The sequence below is a fragment of the Canis lupus genome, chromosome 30 (assembly GCF_011100685.1).
Source record: "Canis lupus familiaris isolate Mischka breed German Shepherd chromosome 30, alternate assembly UU_Cfam_GSD_1.0, whole genome shotgun sequence".
NCBI lineage: Eukaryota > Metazoa > Chordata > Mammalia > Carnivora > Canidae > Canis > Canis lupus.
The window spans coordinates 29,062,579-29,087,151 of NC_049251.1; the positions used below are offsets into that span (position 1 = coordinate 29,062,579).

Sequence of the window (24,573 nt, forward strand, 5' to 3'; positions counted from 1 at the left end):
CCGGCCGGGGGGCGGGGCCGGCCGGGGGCGGGGCTGCGGGCCCGCCGGGGTCTGCGGTCCCAGCTGGGAGAGGTCCTGCTGGGAGCCTCGCTCGGAGGGCTTGGGGGCTGGAGCCGGGGTGCGGATGCTGGAGGTTCACATCCCGTCGGTGGGACCCGAGGCCGAGGATCCCAGGCCGAGCCCAGAGAAAGGCCACATGGTGAGCGGGGACACCGGATGGGAAGGGGTGCGGGACCCGCGGGACTGCCCCCGCCAGGCGCAGAGGGGATCCCGCTCCCGGGCTGGGGCCTGTGGGCGCGGCGGGTCAGGCAGCCCTGAGACCGCCCGCCGGGATTGCCGGCTCCGTGCACGGCCGTCGGGCTCACGAGGGGCCGGAGCAGAGGGGCGGGGCCGTCCTCGCGGGGTCGCGAGCGTGCGGGGAGCGTGGGAGGGTGCCCCGAGGTTGGCCTCCGACTGCGGGAGGGCGGGCGCGGGGCCTCCCGCGGGGCCTCACGCGCACCCGGCCGCCCGCCCGCGCCCGCCAGGTGTTCCGGGTGGAGGTGCTGTGCCGCGGGCGCAGGCACACCGTGCAGAGGCGCTACAGCGAGTTCCACGCGCTGCACAAGCGGGTGAGGCTGCGCCGCCGACCGACCGCCCGGCCCCCGCCCGGCCCCCGGGAGACGGACAGACTGGGCCCAGCCTCATCCATTGCCGCCGCAGCCCCTGGAGGGCTCCGGGCCTGGGCACAGACCTCCCTGCGGGCTGCAGGGGCACGCAGAGGAGCAGGGCCAGCCGGTACTGTCGATGCCAGCGCGTGGCCCGCCGGCCCCCGGGCGCCTGGGGGTGGAAGTGGGGGCTGCGGTCTCCTTCGCGGGTCCCAACCGTCACTCACTAGGGTCCGCCCCAGGGTAGGGCCTGCGGGGGGGGGGGGGGGGCTGGGAGAGACTCTAGGGTGCAGGGAGCTTGAGGGCTCTGTGAGGAGGCTGTGACGGCACCGCCGCAACCTCCCGGCAGATCAAGAAACTGTACAAGGTGCCCGACTTCCCCTCAAAACGCCTGCCTAACTGGAGGGCCAGAGGATTGGAGCAGCGGCGCCAGGGCCTGGAGGCCTATATCCAGGTGTGTGTGGGGCTCAGTCTGTTGCCGCCCAGCCTGCTGGACCAGAGGTGTGGGCCAGGCAGAGGGGTGTGGGGGCAGGGAGTGAAGGGGACCCACATTTTGAACATGCTCTTTACTACCCCAAGCCTCAACTTTCTGAACAGTAATGGGTCCAGAGGCCAACTCTGTGTATGTAGGACGAGAGGAGGGAACACGGAGGCAGGCGGTTCTCATTCCTCAAGGGTGGGAGCCTGTGCTACCCTCAGTGATGAGGATTTAGGTGGGGATCCTCCCCCCCTTCCCCACCCAGCGCTGCCCCATTGCAGAGCAGGTTGGCGTCCTGGGCTTACAACCCACGCAGTCATCCAGGGCCCAGTGCTCAGAAGGCCGCCAGGCTTGGTTCAGTGCTCTCTCTTGAAATTCTTAATCCTTTTGGGAGGGCCTCACATTTCCATTTTGCACTGTACGCTACCCAGCTGGGTCTGATTACAGGTTCCCTCTGATCTCTCCAGGGCGTCGTGTACCTGAACCAGGATGTCCCCAAGGAGTTTCTAGAATTCCTGAATCTTCGGCACTTCCCCACAGACCCTAAGGCCAGCAGCTGGGGGTGAGCTCCTTTGGGGGTCATGGCGAGGCAAGAGAGAGGGGCCCCAGTCTTGGGGAGCAGGAGGTCTCTACAGCAAGCGGGTAAGGAAAGGTTTTAGAGGCCAAGCCCGTTTTCTTCCGTTGGCCAGGCACTAGCCTGGTTCTTCTCTGTGACCTCCCTCATTAGACTTCTTGGCTGGGGTTGAGGGGCTCTTTTCTGGACAGTCTTGGTTTCCCCAGCCACCTCCGGAACTGAGCTGGTTACAAATAGAAGCAGTGGTCCCCTGGGAGGTGAAGCGCTGGGTTTGCCTGTCTCCACCTCTTCCTCGCTCGCGTGCCTCCCCTCACCCCACCCCCCACCCGGACCACAGCTCACAGCGGGTCTCCTCTTTTTCAGAGCCCTGGGGGAGTTCCTGCCAAACGACAGCAGGCAAGTCCGAGCCCCCGCCCCCCTCCTGCTGCCCCCTAGTGGCCAGGTGCCAGGAGGCGGGCCTGCTGCTGCCTGGCATCCCCACCGGCTCAGTTTCTGTTGGTGCCTCCTGAACCCAGTTCCCACTCATTTTCCCCCTTTTGGATGCTTAGTGAGCCCAATCCCTAGTCTCTACCAGACAGGAGACTCCTGGCCCACCTCACCCTCACTGTTCCGGACTCTTCCCTTTTAGCTCGCAGCTGCACCACCAGCCTGTCATCAGCTTCCGCATGGATCCCTACATTTGCAGTCCATCCCCAGGTGAGGGGGTGCCTCTGACCTATAACCCATCTATAGGGCCTAGGTATTAGGGTGGGAGTTGGAGGTGAATGTGCCATTTTCAGTTCAGGACTTGCAGGCAGCATCTCATGTCCACTGCCAGCCTTTGCAGCCACACCTGTCCTGTTGCTCCTGTAGCCTGCTTTGTATTCTCCTTCAAGAAGCAGGCATGAAAAAAAAAAAAAAAAGCAGCAGCAGGCATGGTCTTCCCTGGTTTCCGCTCCTCACCAGCCTGGCTTTACCAAGCTAATGTGAGCAATGTGACTGGGGAATGCCAAAGCCTCATTTAGGGTGGCCTTAGCAGGGGCTTCTGTTCCTGAGGAGAGGGCTGAGCTTATGGGCTCCGGAGCTCAAGGAACTGCAGGCCAGAGGCTAGCGCCCCCTACCTCTTGTCTTCCTTTCCAGTACCCTACCCCTTCCTCCTGTTTTTTCTTCCCTGTCCTACAGAGCCTCTGCCCAACGTGGTGGTGAATGGCGTGCTCCAGGGTCTCTATGGCTTCACCAACAGGCCAGCTAAAGCTCAGCCAGAGGTTCCTTTTCAAACTGCTCCTTTGCCCTGATGCCCTGACCAGCCAAGAGGCCTATGGGTTGCCTGTCAGGACAGGCACGTGCTTCATTCTATGTGCCTCCCGGTCAGAAGAGGCTGCATCCCCCTTGGCCCAGACCCAGGACTTAGGCACCCCAGGTGCCAGGGCACGGACAATGGGGAATAAGGAATAAAGGGAGAAGTCAATTTAGAGGTAGGCTGTGAAAGGTGGAGGCAGATTTTTTCACCTTCACCAGAAGTGGGCGGGGGACACTCAAAGGTTGAGGCTCTGTGTTGGCAAGGGTTAGAAGCTAGAGCAGAGTTGGTATCTGGGGAAAACGAGGACAGCTACCCACCCCTCCACCCCAGGAGTCCCAGAGGCTGGGACAAACTAGAGCAGGTGTTGCAGGCCCAAGAACCCAGCCCACACACTGGTTATAAAAAACCCACCGTTTTTTTTTTTTTAATTGGTCAGCATTGGTAGGAGTTTGAGTTTGTTACAAAACCAGGCCGCTGGCCTATGGAATGTGAGGGGAGGGGTCCGCTCCGTCAGATGCCAGCACCAGGGCCCCGCAGCACGGTGCCCTGTGGCGGGCCGTCCTCACCCATGGGAAGGCGACAGGGACTCGCAGATGGTGGCTCAAAGGGAAAGCGGTCCCTGGGGCTCTACTCCTTGGCGATGGCGAAGGGCTTCTCCACCTCAATCTTGCCACAGTCTGCGATCGTCACATCCTTCAGGGGCTTGTCCCGGCTGTCTGTTTTTGTGCTCTCCACCTTCCGTACTACCTCCTGGGAAGGGAGGCAGCGGGGTACAGCAAAGTGAGGCAGGAGGGCCACCCCTCAAGGGAGAAAGGCCCCGGAATATGGCTGGGAAGGCTGAGAACCCCATGTGACCAACAGCATGCAACTGTGAGGCAAGCAAAACCCTCAGGGAATCCTAGCCAGGGAGAGCCCAGCTCTGAAGGGAGGATGCAAAAGTTTTGATCCTCTGAGCTAAGGCCCAGGGGAAGAGGGTGGCTGGGGACTGGGTACCAAGTATCTTCTCAGGGACGTCATGTTTGGCTGTGTCCTGCTCAACTTGGGGGGGGGAGCTGCCAGCAGAGCACCAAGTTGTGACATGGAGGCTCCTGCACCTGCGCAGCCTCAACAGGCCTCGGGGCCGGAAGAATCAAGAACTTGGGGGCAGAGAAATTGGGTAGTTCTGAATATGTACCAGGTCTGTACATATGAACACTGGTGGGAATCTGTGGGTTCCCTTCTGGGAAAGGGGTAAAATATGTGGCATCCTTGCTGTGGGGTGAAAGTTGCCCAGGTTTAGCCCTTGCCCCCCAAACTCACCATGCCTTCCAAAACTTTGCCGAACACCACGTGCTTGCCATCTAGCCAGGCAGTCTTAACCGTCGTGATAAAGAACTGGGAGCCGTTGGTGTCTTTGCCTGCATTGGCCATGCTCACCCAGCCAGGCCCATAGTGTTTCAGCTTGAAGTTCTCATCAGGGAAGCGTTCACCATAGATGCTCTTTCCTGGGAAGAAAGAGTAGGTCAGGGAGCTGGGTTGGCCCAAACCAAGCAGATCTTTGGGGTGAGGATTCCAGGGACTGAACCTGTCTTCGATGCCAGGCTGCAGCAGCTTATAAAGACAAAAGCTGTCCCCTTCCTACCCTCTGGTCTAGGAGCCAAACTGTGCTGACAGACCCAGCCTGGCCTTATGCCCCGCTGATTTAGTGAACAGCTCACCCGATTACTTTGAGAATACAGTTTAGTGGATTTTAAATAAGGCGTAGATCAACAGTTACCCTTGGCTATGGCCTGAGAGTTCTGCCACAGAAACTGAGATACTTTGGTATCTGCAGACGCAGAGACACAGAGGAGGTAGGAACTCTCCAGAAAAGGAGGACAGCTATAGTTGACCAGTTTTTCTTCGTAACAGCACAGAAGACAGATGAGTAGGGAGAGGCTGCCATTTGGGTTCTGGATAATTAAGAGCCTTTTACCAATGAACATAAAATAAAAGCTAGTTGTTGATGTGTGTGGTGTGTCTATCCGCGAGGGGTCTGAGTCATTTCAGAGATCCTCACCTAAGTCTCCAGAGCTGCTTCCAGGAGAAATCCTGCCCCCTTCTTTTTCCCTGTCCCCTCTCGGGAGATTCACACCATGCACATTAGCTACTACGGGCCCTGGAGAAACCCAGTAACGAGTCTCATTTTGTTTTACGCAACACCTTTAGAACTTATTTGTGTATGAAACCCCTTTTCTTCCCCAGTGTACCTATTTTCAGCCTGTGGTTCCAGAGAATGGACCCAGCTTGGGAAGCTGTCCTGGATGGCTGCTCATCAGGGAGGCATTTCTGACTATGCAGCAGGTGGGGAAGGCTAAACCCAAGAATTGCTAGACGCTGGTGGGGGCATCTCAGGGCCAGGCCAGGGAGCAACCCGACCCTCTGCAGAGACTCCTGGCTTGAGTGCTGGCTAAGAGTGTCTCCGAGGAGAGAGACCTCTTTGTAAATCTCCAATGACAGCAGGATTTCAGTTACTGCCACTCTCCAGAAGACCCCACATCTCCATCTTGGGTCCGATCACCCTCCCAACACACATAAGGAGTTCCAAACTCAAATGGAGAACTCTTCATTTTAAGTTCAGTGTATTTCATCATCTTTCCCTCCAGACTTCAGTTAGTCTTTTGGCCTTTCCCTTGCACACTGTCCACGTGGTTCCCACTGCATTATCTATCTAGATATCTAGAGAGCGTCTGCCACTCTCACTGCAGAAACAACTAATGCTCAGAGTAGGAACAGTGCCTGCCAGACAACCGTCACGAGCATTTTATACATAGGAAAACTGCCTCATGATCTTCCCTCAGACCCCTCTGCGCCTGGGTCTTCCTCCCATTCCAGTCCTCCGTGGATCCTCCCTCCACATAGGACAAAGCCCAGGTTCCCAGGTCTAGCCAGAGCCTACCTCTCTCGGCCCGCAGTGTGGTGGGTGCTCTCCCTCCACCTACAGACCCCACCTTCAGCCACGCTCCTGCCACAGAACAGAGCTGTGTTCACCTTAGTCCTGCCTCTTTGCCCAAATTCTCCTGGGCCAGAACCTTGCTCAAATCTTCCCTCACATTCACAAGGCCACTTCCTGATCAGCTTGGCCCGAAAGGACTCCTCTGCTTGCTGGCACCTCCACAGTGGCAGACGTACCATATGCCAGCCACCTACCATGCAGCACCCCAACTCCTCCCACTCTTACTCTATACAGGGGGAAACAGATACTGAGAGGACTCACTTGCCTGAGGTCACAAAGCACAGAGATGGCAGGTTTGCCCACTGTGTCTGACCCCGTGCACACAGTGCTAGTTCTATTATGTCTGCTCTGTCTCTCTCGGGCATTACTGCCAAAGGCCATCACCTATGTTCTGTACTGCTCTATAGCTTTCATGTGGTCTTCCTCTGGTTCCTCCCACCCTCAGGGTAAACAACCCAAGGACAGCCTGACCCAGAATCGTGACCCAGGTGTTTCACTTAGCCTCCCCATCCCCCAGGGGGTACCTCAAGAAAAGTCACCAAGGCTGTAGGCCCTGAGCAGGAGGCCTGCCAGCTGGGTGAGAGCCACATGACCCCTCACCACTCTCCTCTCCTTTGTCCTGGGGTCCCTATACAAAGAAAGATGCAGCCAGTCCGCATGTGGGTGCCAGTCCTGACCCCAGTGGAACTGGGTGAGCAGGAAGCCCGGTCTGCCCAACACGGCCCACACCTCCCAGCCTGGAGGCTGCACTAACAGACCCTTCTGCCCAGGGGACCTGAGGTTACCTCCAGTGCCATCTCCTCGGGTAAAGTCTCCACCCTGGATCATGAAGTCCTTGATCACACGATGGAATTTGCTGTCTTTGTAGCCAAATCCTTTCTAGAAAAGAGAATGAGAAGGTGAGAGGTGGCATGAGGCACCATGCAGATATTATGTATCTGCAGATATAAGCTCCCTGCAAGAGCCCAGTCCCTAGCTCCTGCTCACAGAAGAGACACTACTGCTGACCAGATCTCTCATTCCACATGCTACTGAGTGAGCAGTTACTGCAGGCCAGGCAGGGAGCCCACAGGCCCAGGAAAGGCTAAGACTGCACATTATCTTTATACAATTCTATTTCACATGCCTCCACCTTTCCCCACTTATGCTTTTCTCGTTTTCTCTTCATAAGAACAGATGTTGGGGAGCCCGGGTGGCTCAGCGGTTTAGCGCCGTCTTCAGCCCAGGGCCTGATCCTGGAGACCTGGGATCAAGTCCCATGTCAGGCTCCCTGCATGGAGCCTGCTTCTCCCTCTGCTTCTCTCTCTCTCTCATGAGAAAATAAATAACAATCTAAAAACAAAAAACAAAAAAACCCCCAGATGTTGGGGCGCCTGGGTGCATCTGCCTTTGGCTCAGGTCACCATCTCAGGGTCCTGGGATTGATCCCCTGCTCAGTGGGAGCCTGCTTCTCCCCTGCCTCTGTGTGCTCGCTTGCTCTCTCAAATAAAATCTTAAAAAAAAACTAAACAAAGGAATGCAAGAAAGCAGACCAAAAACCAATAAAAAGTTACCTGCTGAGTCACTGCAAAGTTGGAATACAGGGTTTTTTTTTTCTTTGATAATTTTTTATTCTAATTCCAGTGCAGTTAACAGTGTTATTAGTTTCACAATATAGTGATTCAACAATTCTAACGTTACCCAGTGCTCCTCATGGTAAGTGTGCTCTTAATCCCCCTTCACCTGTTCACCCCATCCCCAGCCCTCCCCTCTGGCAACCACCAGTTTGTTTTCTAGAGTTAAGAGGAATACAAAGTTTCTTAAGCAGGGCACTCCTGTTTCTTTAAAGTCTGCGGAGCTCTGGGCCCCTTAGCTTTAAGAGAAAGTTCTGGTGCATAGGCCACAAACTAGTTTGCTAGTAATCAAGTTTCCTTGATTACTGCAATGTCTTAAAAATGAAAAATTTTCTCCAAAAAAACCTCACCACACATATTTCTGGATTTTGTTTAAAAACCCTCAAAGAGGGCAGCCCGGGTGGCTCAGTGGTTTAGCGCTGCCTTTCGCCCAGGGCGTGATCCTGGCGTCCCGGGATCAAGTCCCGCGTCGGGCTCCCTGCATGGAGCCTGCTTTTTCCTCTGCCTGTGTCTCTGCCTCTCTCTCTCTCTGTGTCTCTCATGAATAAATAAATAAAACCTTAAAAAAAAAAAAAAAGAAAGAAACACCTCGAAGAAATGGTGATAGCAGGTTCCCAGAGCTGCGGGTCGGCGGGGGGCTGGTACTCTGCGAGCGCCAAGCTAGAGATGGGCCACGCTCTGCACTTGAGTTTGCTGCCAGCCCTGCTCGCCAGCTTCACTTCAGGGGCCTCCGAATACCTCTGCCCTCGCCACTTACCTCCCCGGTGGCTAAGGCCACAAAATTATCCACTGTTTTTGGAACAGTCTTTCCAAAGAGACCGATGACCACCCGGCCTATATCTTCATCTCCAATTCGAAGGTCGAAGTACACCTGAGGAAGAAGACCATTTCAAACTCTGCCTTTTGTACAGGGGTCCTGCCAGGGAAGGGAGGGCCCGGGAAGGTGCCAAGACGGCAGAGAGCTGGGCCCTGTTTTGAGAGCAAAGGTTCCGAAGCTGCTTTCGGTGGTGACCAGAGAAACCCTACGAGAATCTAATGAAGGCTCCAGACCCTCTTCCCAGAAAACGTTTGTCTGCACTTCCTTTAGACTACAGGGCAGCAAACGACCTTTAGTCTAAATAAATCATGAGCGCAGATTCTAGAAGTGGGCACCCCCAAACCGTAAGGAGGGCAGTCTAAACCCGTCATGCAAGTTCCAAGGGGACAGCTGTGCTTTGTAATTAGTTGGAAGCGGGTAAAATCTGGCCCAAGTGAAGATGCACAGTTTGCCACACGTGAGGCTTCGCCGCCTCCCCAGAGGCTGGACGGCGTCGGCGACAGAGACCGCCCCGAGGCGGACAGTGTCAGCCCGCTCCGGCTCACGGCGGGGGGGCCGGGCATTCTCCGGGCGGACGGAGAGGGCTGCCCGGACGCCGCGAGGCCGCCGCGGGGAGCCGGGGACGAGCCGAGCCCCGGGGCCTAAGTGCCTCGCACCCCGGCGCCCAGGCCCGAGCGCGGGCAACGGGGGGTGGGCCTCGCCGGGCAGGTCGGGGAGGGGAGCGCGGACCTTGACGGTGACTTTGGGCCCCTTCTTCTTCTCGTCGGCCGTGGAGGGGCCTGGCAACAGCAAGAAGAAGACGGAGCCCACGACGAGGGCGGCGGCGAAGAGAACCTTCATGTTCCGCTCGGAGAGGCGCAGCATCCACCGGCCGACGAGAGCGCGGCCCCGGCAGCCGAGCGCCGGAAGAGGGTGGGGCCGCGTCGGCGTGGGTCCCGGCGGCACCACCGAGCGCGGCTGCGGGGGGGGCCGGGGCTCCTGCGCGCCTCCTGGCGGGCGGCGGCCCCCGCGTCCCCCCTCCGGGTCGGCGCCGGGTGGTAGGTCCCCGCGGGGGGCGGGGCTCGGCCTGCCGTCCGGGCCGGCGGCGACGCGGGCTCGCGGGGGGCTGCCACGTTACGGCGGCCTCATTGGCTCCCCGGCTCGCCCACGGCCCCCGCCAGGCGGCGGCTCACGCACGGCGGCGCCGCCCGCAGAGCGCGCGGATTGGGTCCCCGCCGGGACTCCAAAGCCCAGCGTGCCGAGCGGCCTGTCCCTCGGCCCGCCTGCCCCTGGGGCGGAGCGGGGGGAGGCGCTCGTCGCTTCCCGCCTTGGGCCCGCCAGGCCGGAGCTGCACCAGCTCGGGTGTAAGTGGTGGCGTCCCACGTGGGGCCGCTTCTGCTCACCCAGATGACCTTACTGCTCCTTCTGCTTGTCTTGCTAAGCTTCCTTCAAAGCCTTTTGTTTTCCACTTTGTCCCTGTCCGTTTACTACCTGTTTTTCTCTGGCCTTCCTGCGCTTACTGCTCTATGTAGGAGTCAATGCACACTTTATTCTTGTGTACTCTGGTTCTTAACTTCCTTTCTTTACCTCTTTTCCCAACTAACATTATTATTACTATTATTTTTAAAGTAGGCTCCACACCCAGCATAGAGCCCAACACTGGGCTTGGACTGACGACCCTGAGATCAGGACCTGAGCTGAAATCAAGAGTCGGAATCTGAACTGACTGAGCCACCCAGGCGCTGCCAAGTAACCACTTTTTTTGTGAGCAACGGACTGTGTTGCAGGTGTTGCACTTATTTTGTGTACATCTCCCCCAGAACTGTTGCAGACTGAAGTGTCCAACAAATATTGATTGCAATAGCATCATGTTAACACTGAGGTGGGAAATAATTTACATATATATATGTGTGTGTATATATGCCATGGAAATGGCCTGAAGTTCAGTCTCTCTCCTCTAGAAACCTTCGGCAAGGTCGACGATAGTCGTCAGATGCTTTCACACTTGTTCTGGTCTACAACATATATACTTTGGTGCTGGGTCTTACCCAGAAAAATTAAATTACACCCATCTTTCAAAAATTTCCACCTATGATGTCATTAAATGTCTTTAAGACCAATATTCAAAGATTAATATAGAAAACTTTGGTCTTCACAACCCAAATTGTAGGTAGGCATGGCTCTGTTTCAATTAGTTGAACCCTGCAATTTGTTCTCTGAGATGTGGACCTAAGTTTGAGGTTATGCATTGTCCCTGGCATCGACTTGTCCTTGCTTACACTGAGGTCAGTGGAGCTAGGCTGCAAAGCTTCCACAGGTCTCTCACATAAACACAAATAACACTGGCTGTTTCTAATCCTCACACCTCATCCAGACCACTTCAATCTGGCAGAGGTTCTTCCTAGGTAAAACTGTTGGATTGACGAAGTTCATCTTCCAATCTCCCCACTCCCACTATTTTTTTGGTCAGGCTTCTTTCCCCCATGAACTGGTCTCATGCTGTCCAGAGCCATTGAGAAAAATGTTTACTGCTATGGTTTCAGAGTAGCCTGTTCCACATGAGGAGCTAATGCCAAGATGTCATAAAAGCAGCCTGCTCTGTATGTCCTCTACCACTTTTGAAAGGAAAAAAAAAAAAAAAAAAGCTTGATGGATAACATGTTCTAAGTGTGAAGTTTTTCTCTCATGATCTTAAAACAGGTCTTCTGCTTACTTACCTACCAGTGAAAAAACCAAATCATTAAGTAGTGATCGAGTAGTAACAAAAAAATGGGAAACGGCCAATCATGCCAATTGAGAGTTTTGTGGCCATATGTATATATACACTTACGATGTTATAATTGCACATCATAGTTTTATTCTCCATCTGCACAGATGTTCAGTTAGTGGAGCAGAATTTTTAAAGCTATTCCAAAGCTGCTCCACAGAGTAGATCTCAAGAACCACAGGAATTTAGGGACCAGTATGTGAGTGATCAGTGTCCAGGTTCTGCCAGGAATATTTAAAGTGACAGACAAGAGAGAGCGGTGTTCAACCCTAAAGAATGAAGCAAGAATACCACAGAATCAGGCATCATTTTCATTCATTGGAGCCCTGAGTCATATCTGAGTTCATCCTAGCTGGATTGGATTCTTAGTTACAAAGGAACCAGGGAAAATTAAAACCAGACCAACCAACCAACCAACCAACGAAAATTAGTCAAGAAAGGTAAGACATTTTATTTTACATACAAAAAGGGTGCAAACTGAGTTCTTTCTTCCCCAAATTGGGGAAGAGGTATACTTAAAGATCACATTTGTGTTTTCCATGGTGCCCTAGGAAATGGGCTACTCTGAGATAACATATCAAGACCCATTTTCCATTTTCTCCAAAGAAGGCTACTTCCTCTGCAGAGGAGTTTCCTAATGGTGTACAAATCTCTCTCCTGGAGGAACCGTTTCAAATACACTCGAAATTGACATTCATGTTTAAAAATACTACAAGTTTCATTTTCACAGCTGAGCTTTGCGACCAGTGCCAGGGTTTATGAAACAACATCACATATCTAAAATAAAAAAGTTAAAAAAAAAAGGCATTTAACAATAATCAGACACATTCACACAGCAATTAAAACTGATTTCCACAGCTGATTTATACATCATCTAGTCTTTAAAAAATTGCAATCAACATCCCAACATCTTTTTCAAAGTACAATGGGCAAAGATTAAAGAAACAGACAAAATAATATAATAAATTAGAGGATGTAATATATCCAATGGGAATTGATGAATCAACATTACTTTCCATTGGGGGGGTGGGTTATATTTTTGGTTTCATCTCTTTTCTGCTGTTTACTCTTCTGCTCAATAAATGGGGCTCATTCCCAGAGCCAGTTTGCTGTGACACTAATTTGAGAAGCTCACTTGTTATTTCTTTACTTCTGAGAATACTCAGTAACACATGGTCCCAGCAGCCTGGGCTGTGAGTCTTTATGGAAGTGAAACGCACAGATGAGAATGCACGCGTGCGTGCACACACACACAGGCATACAAGTGCAACCACACACACCCATCTGTAAATATATTTCCCCCCAAAGAAATGGCTCATCTCTCCTGACACATTCCTAACAGATTGACAAGCCTCTTAAAAAAGCTTTCGGTGCAAGGGCTGGCCTGGGATTTGGTCTGGAGCTCATGCAGAGGAAACTGACCATGTCTCGCCTGCCCGAAGGGGTTTGCAGGGAAGAGGCAGTCAGGACAGCCGTCCTCTGTGTATTACTGGGATGGGTGCACTGCACCCCCACTTATTATCATGGATAACCCTCTGGTCAGACTTTGAGGGTGATGGCACTGGAAATGATTGTGAGGAGAAAGAGGAGGAAAGTAACAAAAATTCTGTCCACAGAACTGAGGTTTCTTGATTACATCAAGTTTGGTAATGAAACTAGAAATATATGGAGTACACATTCACTTTTTCCTTTGTAAGCTGATCTACAAATACTGGAGTGGACTTCCTGGTTGCTTTTTGAGGAACTCTGTCAACTACTATTGTCTATATCCAGGGAACCTACTTACTATTTTGAATACAATGGAGAAATCTATTCTTTTGCATTTACTCACCTGCAAAAGGAGTTATAACATGTTTTTAAGACTGCTTAATTGATCGAAGACTTCCAAGATTCCTTAGTTGTGGCTAAACTCTGCAAACCCTCAAAAGGGCCATGGTTTCCTTTTCTTTGTATTCAGAAACAAAGCCACCCCTCTCCCTCCCCCCTCCCCCCACCCAACAAGATAACAAAACTGTAAGAATCTTATTTCGATTCCTGCTGACCCATCAGAGGGAAGACTGGGAGTCACTGGCCATCAGTCTCTAGACAGGGCTTTCCTGGAGGCCTGGAGTTGGCAAAAGCAAGAACCCCAGAAACAAGTGCCTGTTGCTCATACAGCCAATCCAGATGTGGATTGTTCCAGCCAATCCAGAGCCTCGTTACCCCGGCTCCTTCATCTGCACACCTTGGGGGCAATGGCAGGGACGGTGGCAGTGGACTGGCAAAGGCAACATTGCCCAGACAGCGCTGCAAGTTCCCAGTCTGAGTGACTCTAGCTTTAATGTGGCCGACCCTGGAGACGACAGTATCAGGGCAATTCACTGGGGATGGAGACTTGGTTTAAATATGAAAATGGAAGAGGTGACTGGGACACACAGGAGGCATATGGAATTGGGAGAGATGCATCAGAAGATCAAGTTCCTTTGAGATGCTTTCTAGGCCGCCATGAAAGTACTTATTTTTTATAAATGCAGGCCGTGCTTGCTCACTTAGATGGGGAATAAACTGTATCTTTTGCATACAAAAAAGTTAAGGCTATGATCTTTAGTAACCACTCTGACATACATTATTACCATCACTGCATATTCCTGACATTAAAGATGGTTACTAACAGTGAATATGCACCATCAGGGGAGACTTCCAGTGAACTAAGTTGGGAGATACAGGTGACGGACCCTCTTCTGGCTAATGGCAGGGGCTGCTTCTTTGTACCTGGAGTTCACAGAGATAAACAGGCAAATCAGCACTTCTACTGAAAACCCCAGGATTCTGCTGCCTCCTGTTGCCCCTGCGTTCCAGAGTTAAGTGGAGCTTTAACTGGAGGTCAACCAGTGTACTCTTCTTAGACCCTGTTTACTCCTAGACAGACTCAATATACCAGAATGTTCATCAAGGCCGTCGTGAAAGCACACTGGCTACTGGCACACCACCCCCACTCTTGCAGAGTAATCTAGAGTGAGATCACTGGGAAATGCCAGGGTGTGTGCAGCAAGTGATCAACCCTTACAATGCCTGACTGTACAGACACAGGTCATTCTCTGGTCATACAAGAAGGACCATTTATGCCTGGGTGGATGCCTGGCCTGCTTGCTTCAATCTGCTCAAGATGCGATGCCAGAAGGACCACAGGGCTCGGGAGAACTCCTAATAGCATATAGTAAGGGTTTTTTTAATGAACAAATGCTGTTAGTACTTACTGCTAGGTCAGTAGCAACTGCATCAGTCCCAAAGAAAAAGATCCCTAGGCACCATGTTGTGAAATGGAGAAAGCTGGAAAAACTGCAGTGAGTGGATTGGGGTGTTGGTGGGTGGAGGGAGTGCCCAGCCTCAGGCGACTGGCTGAGGTACAGTGCTAAGCAACTAGAGCAAGAGGGCTGAGGAAGGGAGCCCTGATGCGCTGCTGGGGATGGGACTGATGGCCCAATTATTCCTTAGGTAGTCTTTTTATTTACTTCTTAATTTTCAGGAAGATCACAATAGAATCCAAGGGGTCTGGGACCACCTTGGAGTGCTAATGGCCTTAGAAGAATCACCATTACCCTTTGTTATGAAAATCAAATACCTAGTAAGAGATTTGTGGGGAGCAGAGAAAGAACAGTGCATTAGGAAGGACCCCCCCCCCCCATAACTGCTTAGGTTTAAACCCCTCAAGAGCTAGCTGTTAAAAACATTTTAAGACCAAAAAAAAAAAAAAAAAAAAGTCACAAACCCAGCTGCAGGGGGCTTGCCCTGAGCCAAGCTGGTCACTGCCTTTGCTTTTTTGTGGAAGCAGAGGTGGGGAGGCACTTAGTGGGTATGGAGTGCCAGGATGCTAGAGGCTTTGTCACCATTTCCCCTTGCCCTCCTTTGAGAGGCAAGGCTTTTTCTATACAAGGGATAAGGAATTAAAGTTTCTATATGGGAAGTTTGAGTTGTCCAAATGCCAGTTGTGAAACTCTAAGTTTCTGAGATGGTGCCTTAACCACTATGTAATATCAAAGAAGCAATATTCAAAAATCCTTGTGGAAAAGGGCTGTGACGCTGTGTCTCCCAGCCACTGTTTTGTATATAGGAAAATTTCTTTTAAAGAAAGGAAAGACTACAATCTTTACATGAGCTAAGCAGGTCTGAAGCCAGTAAAGTGATACTTCCTAGCCAAGGCCCAGTAGGACAGGGAAAGCCCAGTAACTCTCATCGATGTGACTGCTGCTATTTCTGCTCCATGTGAAATACATCAAGGGACTTGTCAGGAAATGCCAATTACCAGAAAGTAGCCTCAGATCCTCCAGTCCAAAAGATGGCCCTCCACCTCAAGTCAGAGGCAATGATTTCTGTGTTCCCAAAACCACCAGACTCAGTCACCAGCCACTGTCCTCCATGGTCAGCTCTCTCTACTCCCAGATACAAGGCCTTGTTCCCTGATGTGATTCTTCTCTATCACATCTGGAATGAGGTCACTGTTGGCATAAGCCACTGAACTCAAATGAAAATTGAGCACAATAAGATGAACTCCATACATTAATGACTTTCCAAGCAGTACATGAAGAACCAAGACCCTTCATCGTAGTAGATTAGGTGGACTGGGTAAAACCAGACAGTGGACTGGGTAAAACGTGCTCTAGATCCATGGCCATCTTACTTGGAAGGAGTCTATATCCAATTAAGAAGATAATTTCAGACCTTTCATTTCAGTATCCTTTCCCCTGGAATTTTCTGGCACCAACCAATCTTACCCTCCTGTTCACTACAGCCCCATGTGCTCAGTCCTGAACCTGCTGCAGGTGCCTGGTTTCTGATAAGGCAGGCCAGCCCAAACGCTACCCCTCAGCTACTGGGGCAGACAGTACATACTGATTTTATTTCATGGCCCTATGATGCCAAATCCTGAGGTTCTTCTGGCAGCCGGAAGAAAGGCTCACTTTCCTCCTCTTCTTGTCCACTAGTGGCAAGATGGTGGTGGCTCTTTTATCATTAATTTTGTCCCCCAAATCACTAAGGAAGTCACATGGCTATCTAGTTGGAAGTCCCTGGCAGTGGAGGAAACCGGTATTTCCAATTTTTTTGTCAAGCATCTCTTTCTCCTGGTCACAGTCTGGCTTGGCTGGCTCATCCAAGTGCTGGAGAGCTAGGCTGTCCAAACTGTAGGCTGATGAGGTCAAGAGGCTCTGGTAGGGACATTCTTCAGCAGCTGAGAAGATGAATGAAAATTCAAGTATGTTTCCTTGCCAACCTGAGCGCTTACTCAGAATGACAGAGTTTGGCTTCTTCTCTTCTGGGTGCTGCAGACCCAACTTTTTTCCACTGAGAATGTCCTCTGGACCCATGTTCTCTCTGAATGGCTTGGCTGGCCCCATCCCCCTCAAAACAGAAAAAAAGTAAAACTCTCGATATAACCAGACACAATATGCATCTGCCATGTTTTTTGTTTAAAAAAAAAAAACAACTAAAAGTGCAATAAAGTCAGTTTTTGTTTCCTTTGCGCAGAACAATTTGCATTGTCCTACTACCGTCTGGAGAACAGAGTTCGCTTGTTGAGAGAGCGAAGAATGCCAACACGCAGGGACAGTAGACTGCAAATTTCTCACAGCTTGTGTCCGACAGTGTAACTTCACAGGAGGAAGGGAGGGAGGGACCTGCACCCCGTGGCCAGCTGGGGATGGAGGCCGCACAGGCACAGAGGAGGGGGAAGCCATACTGCCAGGCACAGCTGGTAGTTGGAGAAGGTTCTTCTCCAGCCCAGGCCTGCCATCTTCCCCCTGCCTTCTTGGCCGCACCCCCAGCCTCTTAAGCTCCTTCAGCAGACAAAGCCTTTAACTCACTAGCTTTTATGCTGGAGAGGGTTGAGGGTGGGCAAGAATCAGGAGTAAACTAGGGGAGGGAAGAGAATAGTAGTCCTTGAGTTTTTGTGAATGACACCTTCACTGTAAACAATAGGAAGGAGAGTCAACCAGGCAGCCCCAAGGGCAAGCAGAGGAGGAGCAGCAGCTCTGGGACCTGCTCAGAGCTTTAGGCAGGCGGGGATGGCCACTGACCCATTGGGCCCTGGCTGCCCACACTGGCTCCTTCTGGGGGCATCTGTTTTCTTCTTTTTGGTTTGGATCTCTACCCTCCCCCACAGAGGAGTCCCTTCCAATGAAAAATGGCAGGAGCTGCAGGTGCAATCGAGTTAGAGTCCCCAGGGCCTGAGGACTCCTGGGAGGCACTGGTCACTTGTGGCGCTGGGCAGTCTTCTTCCTTTTCCTCTTAAAAAAACAGCAGCACCTGGAGCACAAGGAACATTGCCAATCAGTGCGGGAGGCCTGCAGCTTCTGACAGCTTCTGCCTGCTTCTGCTTCCTGAGGGTGGGGTGGGAGAGAGGCGGATTCCAACCCCCCACCCCCCCCCCACCCCGGCATCTAACCACAGGGCCACCCACCTTCTACAGTGCACACACTGGAAGTAGTAGGCAGTGTCTGCCAGGATAGCCAAAGGAAGTAGCTGCCTCATTTCAATCTACAGCTACCAAGCCTCATCATCAAAAGGCTGTAGACGAGGCAGGGCCAAAACAGGCATCTCTGGAAGGAGGAAGAAGGCTAGTCTTCTGGTCTCCTACTCAGCCCACATAGCTCATCTTTATCTAGAACCAAGGTGAGGGGTCCTCAGGGCTGCTTAAGACTAGCCTGCATTGTCTGCCCCTTGAAACGGAGAGGAAAATGATTTAATGCAGCTTCAGGAGGAAGTAGGTAGGAAGCTAAACTGAGGCAAACAAATCCCCCCCCCCACCCCAAAGTATGACTGGAACTCTAGCAGGATCTCATGATGCTGCCAATGAAGGATTAAGGATGCTCATCATCCTGCATCCCCATTCCCAACCCCACCCAGCTACCCAGAGCAGGCAGGAGGAGCCCCGAATCTAGTAAGAACTGTGAGCCCAGATCCCCCAACTGAAATCAGCACAGCCCACTTTTTGTTCGGAGGGGACTGGGGCCGCAGCCCGGGAGCTGAGCGTTGGCAAGTGTATGGCTGCAGGTCCTCAACTTAGCTACGGAGACTGCTGCTGCTGTGCCAGATGGGGTTAGAGTACTGGCCCTCATGCAGGGTGGAGTTCAGGGCCTGCTCCCCTTATCCGCCCTCCATGTTCTGTTCCCTGGGCAAAAGCCACGCTCTGGAATAGCCCTAAGCCCGAGCATCCCCTCCTTGCTCCTGTCTCTGGAATAGGGAGCAGCTCTTGCTGAGGCAGTGACTAAGTCCAGAAGGGGGTGATGAGGGCTGTGGCATGACTGGTGCAAGAGATATGTCCTTCCCAGAAAGCTGATATGTGGGAAATGAGGATGTGAGGGCCAGAAGGAATGGATGAGTCAAAGGTGCCAGATGGTGGAGGGGAGTCAAGCCGCAAACTTGACCCTTGAAAGGAAAGCTTTTTGGAGAGAAGCTTTCTGGTTCTCTTGCTTAAATCCCACTGGGTTTAACGCCAGGGCTATTCGTATGAAAATAAAGAACTGGTGCTTATTTTCCATACCCCTAAATTCTCCATCCACTGTGGCTAAGATTCTCTCCTTTTTCAGCCTGACCCCTTGGTATTTGGACAGGTTATTAAAATTTTGGAGGTCTCTTAGAATGCGGAAACCCATTCATACAGGTAATGATAACCTTTAACAATATCTGAATGAATAAAAAATGAAAATTATGGAAATAGGACCTTCTTAAGGGAGTCTTAAAAAAGATTTTCTGAAGGTATCAATGACATTTGTGAAATGCTATTTTTTTTTAAAGTTTATTTATTTAACTAATCTCTACCCCCAACATGGGGCTCAAATTCACAACCCTAAGATCAAGAGCCACATGCTCTTCTGACTGAGCTAGCCAGGTCCCCTATGAAATACTATTAATGGGTATTAATATAGTCACTAAATAAAGTGGCATGTGTATCTGGAGATTCAATAAATTCTTTTAAATAAAAATGACCAATGCTTTTGATTAAGACCATCTTCTCCCTGGAGAAGGCTTCAAGAAAAAAAAAAAGGTCTTTTTCTGTTATATATGCTTAAGAAAATGGACATTTTCAAGTTGAAAGTCCTGAAATTAATATTAACCAAGGCAAACTAAATCTCATGGGAGCATCAGTAATGCAACAGTTACCTGTTCTCTGTTAACCATGATTTCAGAGACATCACTAAAATTTAAGTCAATTCTTCTTCTTTTTTTTTTTGAGGATGCTAAAATGAGGATTTTGTATTTTTAATAAGTAAGAGCAATCACAATGAAGTTTGAAATACTATTTTGGTCCCTTTCAGACTATATATTTCATTTTACTTCCTTCAAGGCAAGTCATAAGAATTAATGTCTGCTTACAAGTATCACTGATGTCCCATGCTGAATTTGCCTGCTCAAGGGGAATGTGAGCTGTGGTTTTGAAGCCTAGATTAATTTTTGCTAGTGTAGTTAATGCTTCAGTAATAGCAGAAGCTTTTCCTGATCCTAACCATGAGGAAACAGGCCCCCAATCTGCTCTTCGACCCTCTAGTTTCTGCGATGACTACTAGCAGCAGGACCTGTTAAACTGGGTCAGACCCCTTATCAAGCCCATCAACTAACTCCATACAGATGTCTTACTCTCCAAAGAGAAGGAAGGTAAGTGATGAACTCTTCTTGTGTTGCAGGTTTTCTTCCAGTCAATTCTTTGATGGGATGACCAGAATTTCCTAATGTGCTGGAGTGAGAATCAATCTGGTCTCCCTACTCACAAGCCAGACCTGTGAGCCATTACCTTTCCCATACTGCTCTCTTGCTCCATCCTAGTTCTCTCCCCTTCTGCTGTCCCTTTGCCATGCTTTTCTTCTTTAGTGTACTCTCCCATTCTTCCCTTATTCTAACACCTGGCTCAAGCCTCACTGTATCCATGAAGCCTTTCTTGACCATTTCCTGTCCATAGTGACCTCTTGAGGGATAACAGAAGTGTCCTGGAGAACTACTTGTCCTTTCAAGTATATATGTTTTATCTCTATACAGCTAGATGGCACCTAAGTTCTTGGGGCTCCCCCTAGAGTTCCAAGCAGAGTTGGATGAGCACACAGCAGGTCCTGTATGTGTAGTCAGGTTTACGTGAGTGACATCTCACAGGAAAAAACAGACTATGACAATGTAAGATTCACACAGACATATTTGCTAGATAAAGGGGCCAAGTGTAGTTCTCAGTACCACAAGAGTACAAATTCTATTTGTATAAAACCCAATTATTATCTTCCATATATCCCTGTCCCGGGGAAACCCTGTAGGCAACTTGGCTTGACCACTGGGGTTCAGAAACTGGTGCCTGACCCAGTCACTGAAGACAAACAGAAACAAGGTGATCACAGAGTCCAGCAGGCCGTTATCACCACATAGAATATGACCTCATGCATGCAGACAATGTGGGGGAGTTGTAATTCCAGACTGCAACGACCAACTAGCTCAGGAACACCTGGAAGGTCACTGGCAACATCTAAGAAGAAAGCTGGCAAGGGGGCTCTTTCTTGTAGCAAGTATTTATCTCAGTGAATGTGGATTCTTTAGGGCTTCCCTCTCCACATAGCTTGCACTGTTCTTAAGAATGCACTCAAGGGACCTTTTCCAGGAGTGAAAAGGAGAGGCTCCAACATCTTATTAGCTGAGTCAGCCCTTGGCTCACTGTACTCTTACAGGGAAAAGAAAAGAAAAAGACAATAAATGAAAAACAAAACCCCTCCCCGAAACAACAAAATGTCCATTTCTTTCCCAAGAAGGAGCTCTTTTTGAGAGACTCATTTTACAGATGGAAGAACTAGCTGAATCAAAAAGAAAAGTTTTTTTTTTACCAAAGCAGCCAATTTCCAGGTGAGAGACCAAGCCACACAATGTGAGATAATCTGGCAACAAGTGCCTTGGGGTTCTAAAGAATAATCAAAATGACTGATACAGTAACCTTGTCCTCCTGCTTCTGTCCCTCTCTGTCTGATAATCTCTGGTCTATCAATTTGAGAGATAATTCCCTCAGATAGAAATAGAAAGATAATTTTGGATACTGTGGGATATTGTTTTGACAGGAGGAGAGAGTGATGAGATGGATTTGAAAGGAAAGAAGGAACAGATTAATTCCTGGGTGTAGGCCTGCCCCATCCCCACCTTGTGGATCTAGTTCCCCAGTCTGGGTGGTTATGGCACAAGGCGGCGTATGGAAGCCATTCAGTGTTCCTAAGGCATTTTGTTTGGCTTTGCCAATCCCAGCCTAGTCTGGTCCGCTCCCCTAGCATGTGGACTGGAGAGAGGGACTCACCACAGGTTGAGCATTTTCAGGCAGCTACAGAGTGTGTAAAGAGAAAAACACAGAAAGGAAGAGAGAAAGAGAGAGATATTAGTCCACAGAGGTGAGATGGAAGCGACTCCCTGTGAGCCATGCAAACATGCAGTATGTGTCTGTGTTTCGTTTCTTCCTCTGTTGAGGAGGTAGGGTGAGTAGGCTTGGGCCACATGGCCCCCACACTAAGGTGGAGGGGGCAGGCACCTGACAGAAGCATCGAGGAGGGAGCTGGATATCTCAGTGAAGGGTAAGGTAAAACAGAAAGAGTTGGTGGGAGCCCCTGAGTGGGTTTTCTTGGGCAATTTCCAGGAAGGTAGCAGGAGAAAGAAGAAATGATCCTGCCTGTAAGGATTCAGTCAAGCACCTAGGGAGCCATTTTGGTTCCCACACAAAGTCTTACTGTGCAATGTTAAGCTGATCTCCCAAGTATTCTGAGGGAAGGAGAAGTTCCTAGCCTTTCTGTAAGTCCAACACACCTGACCAGAGCCGTTGGCAGTTAGGACTTACTCTAGATGGGGGGAAAAGCCTTTAGCAACAGGAGATGAAGCAAAGCAAGGGGGAGATCACTGCTCTGTACTGAGGTATAACCGTCAGGAAAAGGACCTTCATCCATTCTTATCAATTCTCAGGAGACAGGAGGTCCACATCTGCTAAATTATAACTAAAGTCAGGGGATAACCAAAAACTCCTATTTTGACCATAACAAAAATCCACCAAAAAGCTGTCTTGCCTCACCATCCTTCCATCATATTTGAACAAGGACATATGTCCTCTAGCCAGAAGAACAGGGCAGTTAGATGTTCATATCATATACAGAACAAAAACCAAGACCTTGTTATTTCTCTCATCCTTTACACAAAACAAGCTGGGTGAGGAGCTCAAAATCAAGAGCTTGGATGTGAAGGTTTCACGTATCTCCCCAGCCCCTGGTTGAATCTTAATATAGACAACAGCCCTCTTTTCTTCCCTACAAGTAGGCTGCATGGACAAATGGCATCACAGCTGCGTGCAATGAGGGGTTGTTTGGGACATCTTGTGCTTCTCTAGCTGTGACTTCTTCCCATGAAAATGATGGAGCAGGTGGATTCATGGCTCCCTTCCCCCTTTCCAAAACACATAGATGGCCAAGAAGAAAACCACATGGCTGTGCTGACAGTTTCCTCGGCAAGATGGTTTGGTAGCTCATGAAATCACTAGGGGAATCAGCACACAAAATGCCCTAAGCTGTGAGCTTTCAGATGATGTTTGGTCAAATACAACTGCTCCCTCTGCTTTCCACACATTTCAGAAGGCCCTGGAACTAGTGGCAAAGAGGCACAGTAGTCCTTTTTACTAAATGGGGAGACTTTAAACACTCTTCACACCCTAGATTTTAGATTATACCACAACAGAATTCACCACATTGAAATCTCTTTGTGTGAACAACCCCGTTTCATACACAGGACACAAACACCACACTTACATACATAATCAGTGTACACATTTACCAAAACAAAATGAGAGAATGGGTTCAAAAGATAAGCCTGAATAGGACATACTCTAAGACTAATAAGCTCTTTCAATCTTGGTATTCAAAGTACACTATCAAATCCAGAATTAGACTTCTAGCCTTCAAAGTAATAGCCACAACATAAATTGGGAATGGGGGGGGAGGGGGCGGGGAGGGTACAGCCATCCTTCAAGCCCAGACAATGTTTAAATCAGAACATGCTTTAGCACCATGATTCCCAACCTCGGCCACACATCCGAATCACCTCAACTTTAAAATTTCCTGATGCTCAGGCCATAACCCCAGATAAAATCAGACTGAGGCCATGATTCAGATATATGTATTTTCTAACATGCCCCAGGTGATTCCAAAGTGCAGCCAATATTGAGAACCCAGAGGATAAGGAGTACCATACTGTTTATTTGGGAGAATGAAGTTTTGTCACGGAAGCTTAAAATCTCCAAAGTCCCTGAGAATAAAGAGCATATTTCCTTACTAAAAATGGTCTCTTGCTGGCATTAAAAACTCTCCCTGCCTTTCTTTCTTATCAGGGCCTTATATAAAGCAGGAGAGAAGCATCTGAAGCTGCCTACAGTCAGCACAGATGTGACAAGAGAAAGGTCCAATTTCATCCTTGGTTGCTTTTTATCTACGGGTAGGAATCCTTAAATCCTGGCTTTTCAAGAAAAGGACCTCTTGGAAGCAAAGTGAGCTCATCATACAGATGAGCAGGAGAACAGAGGAATGGGCAGGGGACAGCCCTGTAAAGGAGGGCTGGAAGGAAGAATGCAGGTCTTGACTGGCCTCCCACCACTTGAGACCCCGAGGTGCAAGCATGTTCAGGCTGGTATTGGGGCCATCTGGGGGCTCAAGAGACCAACCAGGGATACAGTATTACTATTCAAATGTTGTCTGCTTCCGAGAACAAGATACTGGGATAGCCTGAATGTTCTCAAAGGGTTTATAAGAAAGGTTACCCATATCAGGCTTGGCAGCAGTTACTGATTTGTAAAGGACTTCTCTCCCTACCTCATGTCTTTTTGGAGTTTAAGTCTGGATTGGAATTTGAGATGGGGCAAAAGGGGAAAGAAGAGAAGAAATGCTGCTTTTGCAGAATTGGCAACTATTCCTCCTTCTATCCCATATGCTAAAGAGTTTAACCACACGCCATGCAGAGAGCACCAAGGGGCTGATGGAATGGGTAGGGCAACACATTCACAGGCAAGAGCAGCAGAAAAGGGAGTGGACTCACCGCTTCCCAGTTGTGTGATTTCCTCTCCTCCCAAGACTCTCTTACTCACAGGTGTCAAGACTATCTTGCCTGACTTATCGGGAGTTTGAAATTGGGATTCTGAATCCAGAATCATTTAAGTGAAAGCACAATGGCCCTGAAACCCTTGCTTCCATGATTCTACATGCAGAATTCTTGGCTAAGAACCAGAAATCAAATGCTGTTCAGTATGGTCCATGGTTTAAGATAAACAGATTTTTCTCTGTATCCCATAGGGAGCAAGAAGCTCCAGGAACCCAAGAGGCTCAGGACTGCTATCTGTTCTAGCTTTTACACCACGATTCTTTTAGTTCACTAGGTCTTTTGCCCCATGCGGACTAGAAAAATGCAATGGCCTTCCCAGAAATCACAGCTAA

General features: G+C 50.1%; 3 protein-coding genes across 39 annotated transcripts in view; 1 reads left to right on the top strand and 2 right to left on the bottom strand.

Annotated features, from left to right (window-relative positions):
- The first annotated feature begins 37 nt into the window (after window positions 1–37).
- SNX22 (sorting nexin 22) lies at window positions 38–4,960 on the top strand. Of its 6 annotated transcripts, none has more exons than XM_038580654.1 (7): window positions 40–199; window positions 525–608; window positions 994–1,098; window positions 1,590–1,684; window positions 2,060–2,092; window positions 2,325–2,392; window positions 2,816–4,960. In XM_038580654.1, exons 1-7 carry the CDS (start codon window positions 125–127, stop codon window positions 2,968–2,970), a joined length of 615 nt encoding a protein of 204 aa, XP_038436582.1. In that variant the 5' UTR covers window positions 40–124; the 3' UTR covers window positions 2,971–4,960. The 6 variants fall into 6 exon arrangements, with proteins under 6 accessions (XP_038436583.1, XP_038436582.1, XP_038436585.1 ...); XM_038580656.1 differs by having other exon boundaries at window positions 42–199; window positions 2,858–4,960; XM_038580655.1 differs by lacking the exon at window positions 2,060–2,092 and having other exon boundaries at window positions 38–199.
- PPIB (peptidylprolyl isomerase B) lies at window positions 3,372–9,299 on the bottom strand. The gene is made up of 5 exons (XM_038580653.1): window positions 9,109–9,299; window positions 8,320–8,433; window positions 6,735–6,828; window positions 4,275–4,459; window positions 3,372–3,725 (listed from the first exon to the last, which is right to left on the bottom strand). The coding sequence occupies exons 1-5, from the start codon at window positions 9,241–9,243 to the stop codon at window positions 3,603–3,605; spliced, it is 651 nt and encodes a 216-aa protein (XP_038436581.1). The 5' UTR covers window positions 9,244–9,299; the 3' UTR covers window positions 3,372–3,602.
- A 1,904-nt stretch (window positions 9,300–11,203) lies between these two features.
- CSNK1G1 (casein kinase 1 gamma 1) overlaps window positions 11,204–24,573 on the bottom strand; it is a 170,033-nt gene continuing 156,663 nt past the window's right edge. For 8 of the 32 annotated variants that reach the window (XM_038580664.1, XM_038580665.1, XM_038580660.1 and 5 more), the window contains one exon: window positions 11,207–11,394. In XM_038580664.1, the coding sequence (XP_038436592.1) occupies window positions 11,241–11,394 (154 nt within the window). In that variant the 3' untranslated portion in view covers window positions 11,207–11,240. Of the gene's footprint in view, window positions 11,395–11,552; window positions 17,405–17,558; window positions 17,818–21,413; window positions 21,438–24,573 lie in introns of those variants that run through there. The other 24 variants (XM_038580678.1, XM_038580670.1, XM_038580688.1 and 21 more) reach the window with 10 other exon arrangements.

What these genes read in the sequence shown, in the direction of transcription:
- SNX22 (XM_038580654.1), top strand. Translation starts at nt 125, where the DNA reads ATGCTGGAGGTTCACATCCCGTCGGTGGGACCCGAGGCCGAGGATCCC. An exon ending in GCCTGGAGGCCTATATCCAG is followed by an intron (nt 1,099 to 1,589) that starts GTGTGTGTGGGG and finishes TGATCTCTCCAG; the next exon opens with GGCGTCGTGTACCTGAACCA. An exon ending in CATTTGCAGTCCATCCCCAG is followed by an intron (nt 2,393 to 2,815) that starts GTGAGGGGGTGC and finishes CTTCCTTTCCAG; the next exon opens with TACCCTACCCCTTCCTCCTG.
- PPIB (XM_038580653.1), bottom strand. Translation starts at nt 9,243, where the DNA reads ATGCTGCGCCTCTCCGAGCGGAACATGAAGGTTCTCTTCGCCGCCGCC. An exon ending in GGCCCAAAGTCACCGTCAAG is followed by an intron (nt 8,434 to 9,108) that starts GTCCGCGCTCCC and finishes CTTCTTCCTCAG; the next exon opens with GTGTACTTCGACCTTCGAAT. An exon ending in GCAAAGTTTTGGAAGGCATG is followed by an intron (nt 3,726 to 4,274) that starts GTGAGTTTGGGG and finishes CTCCCTTCCCAG; the next exon opens with GAGGTAGTACGGAAGGTGGA.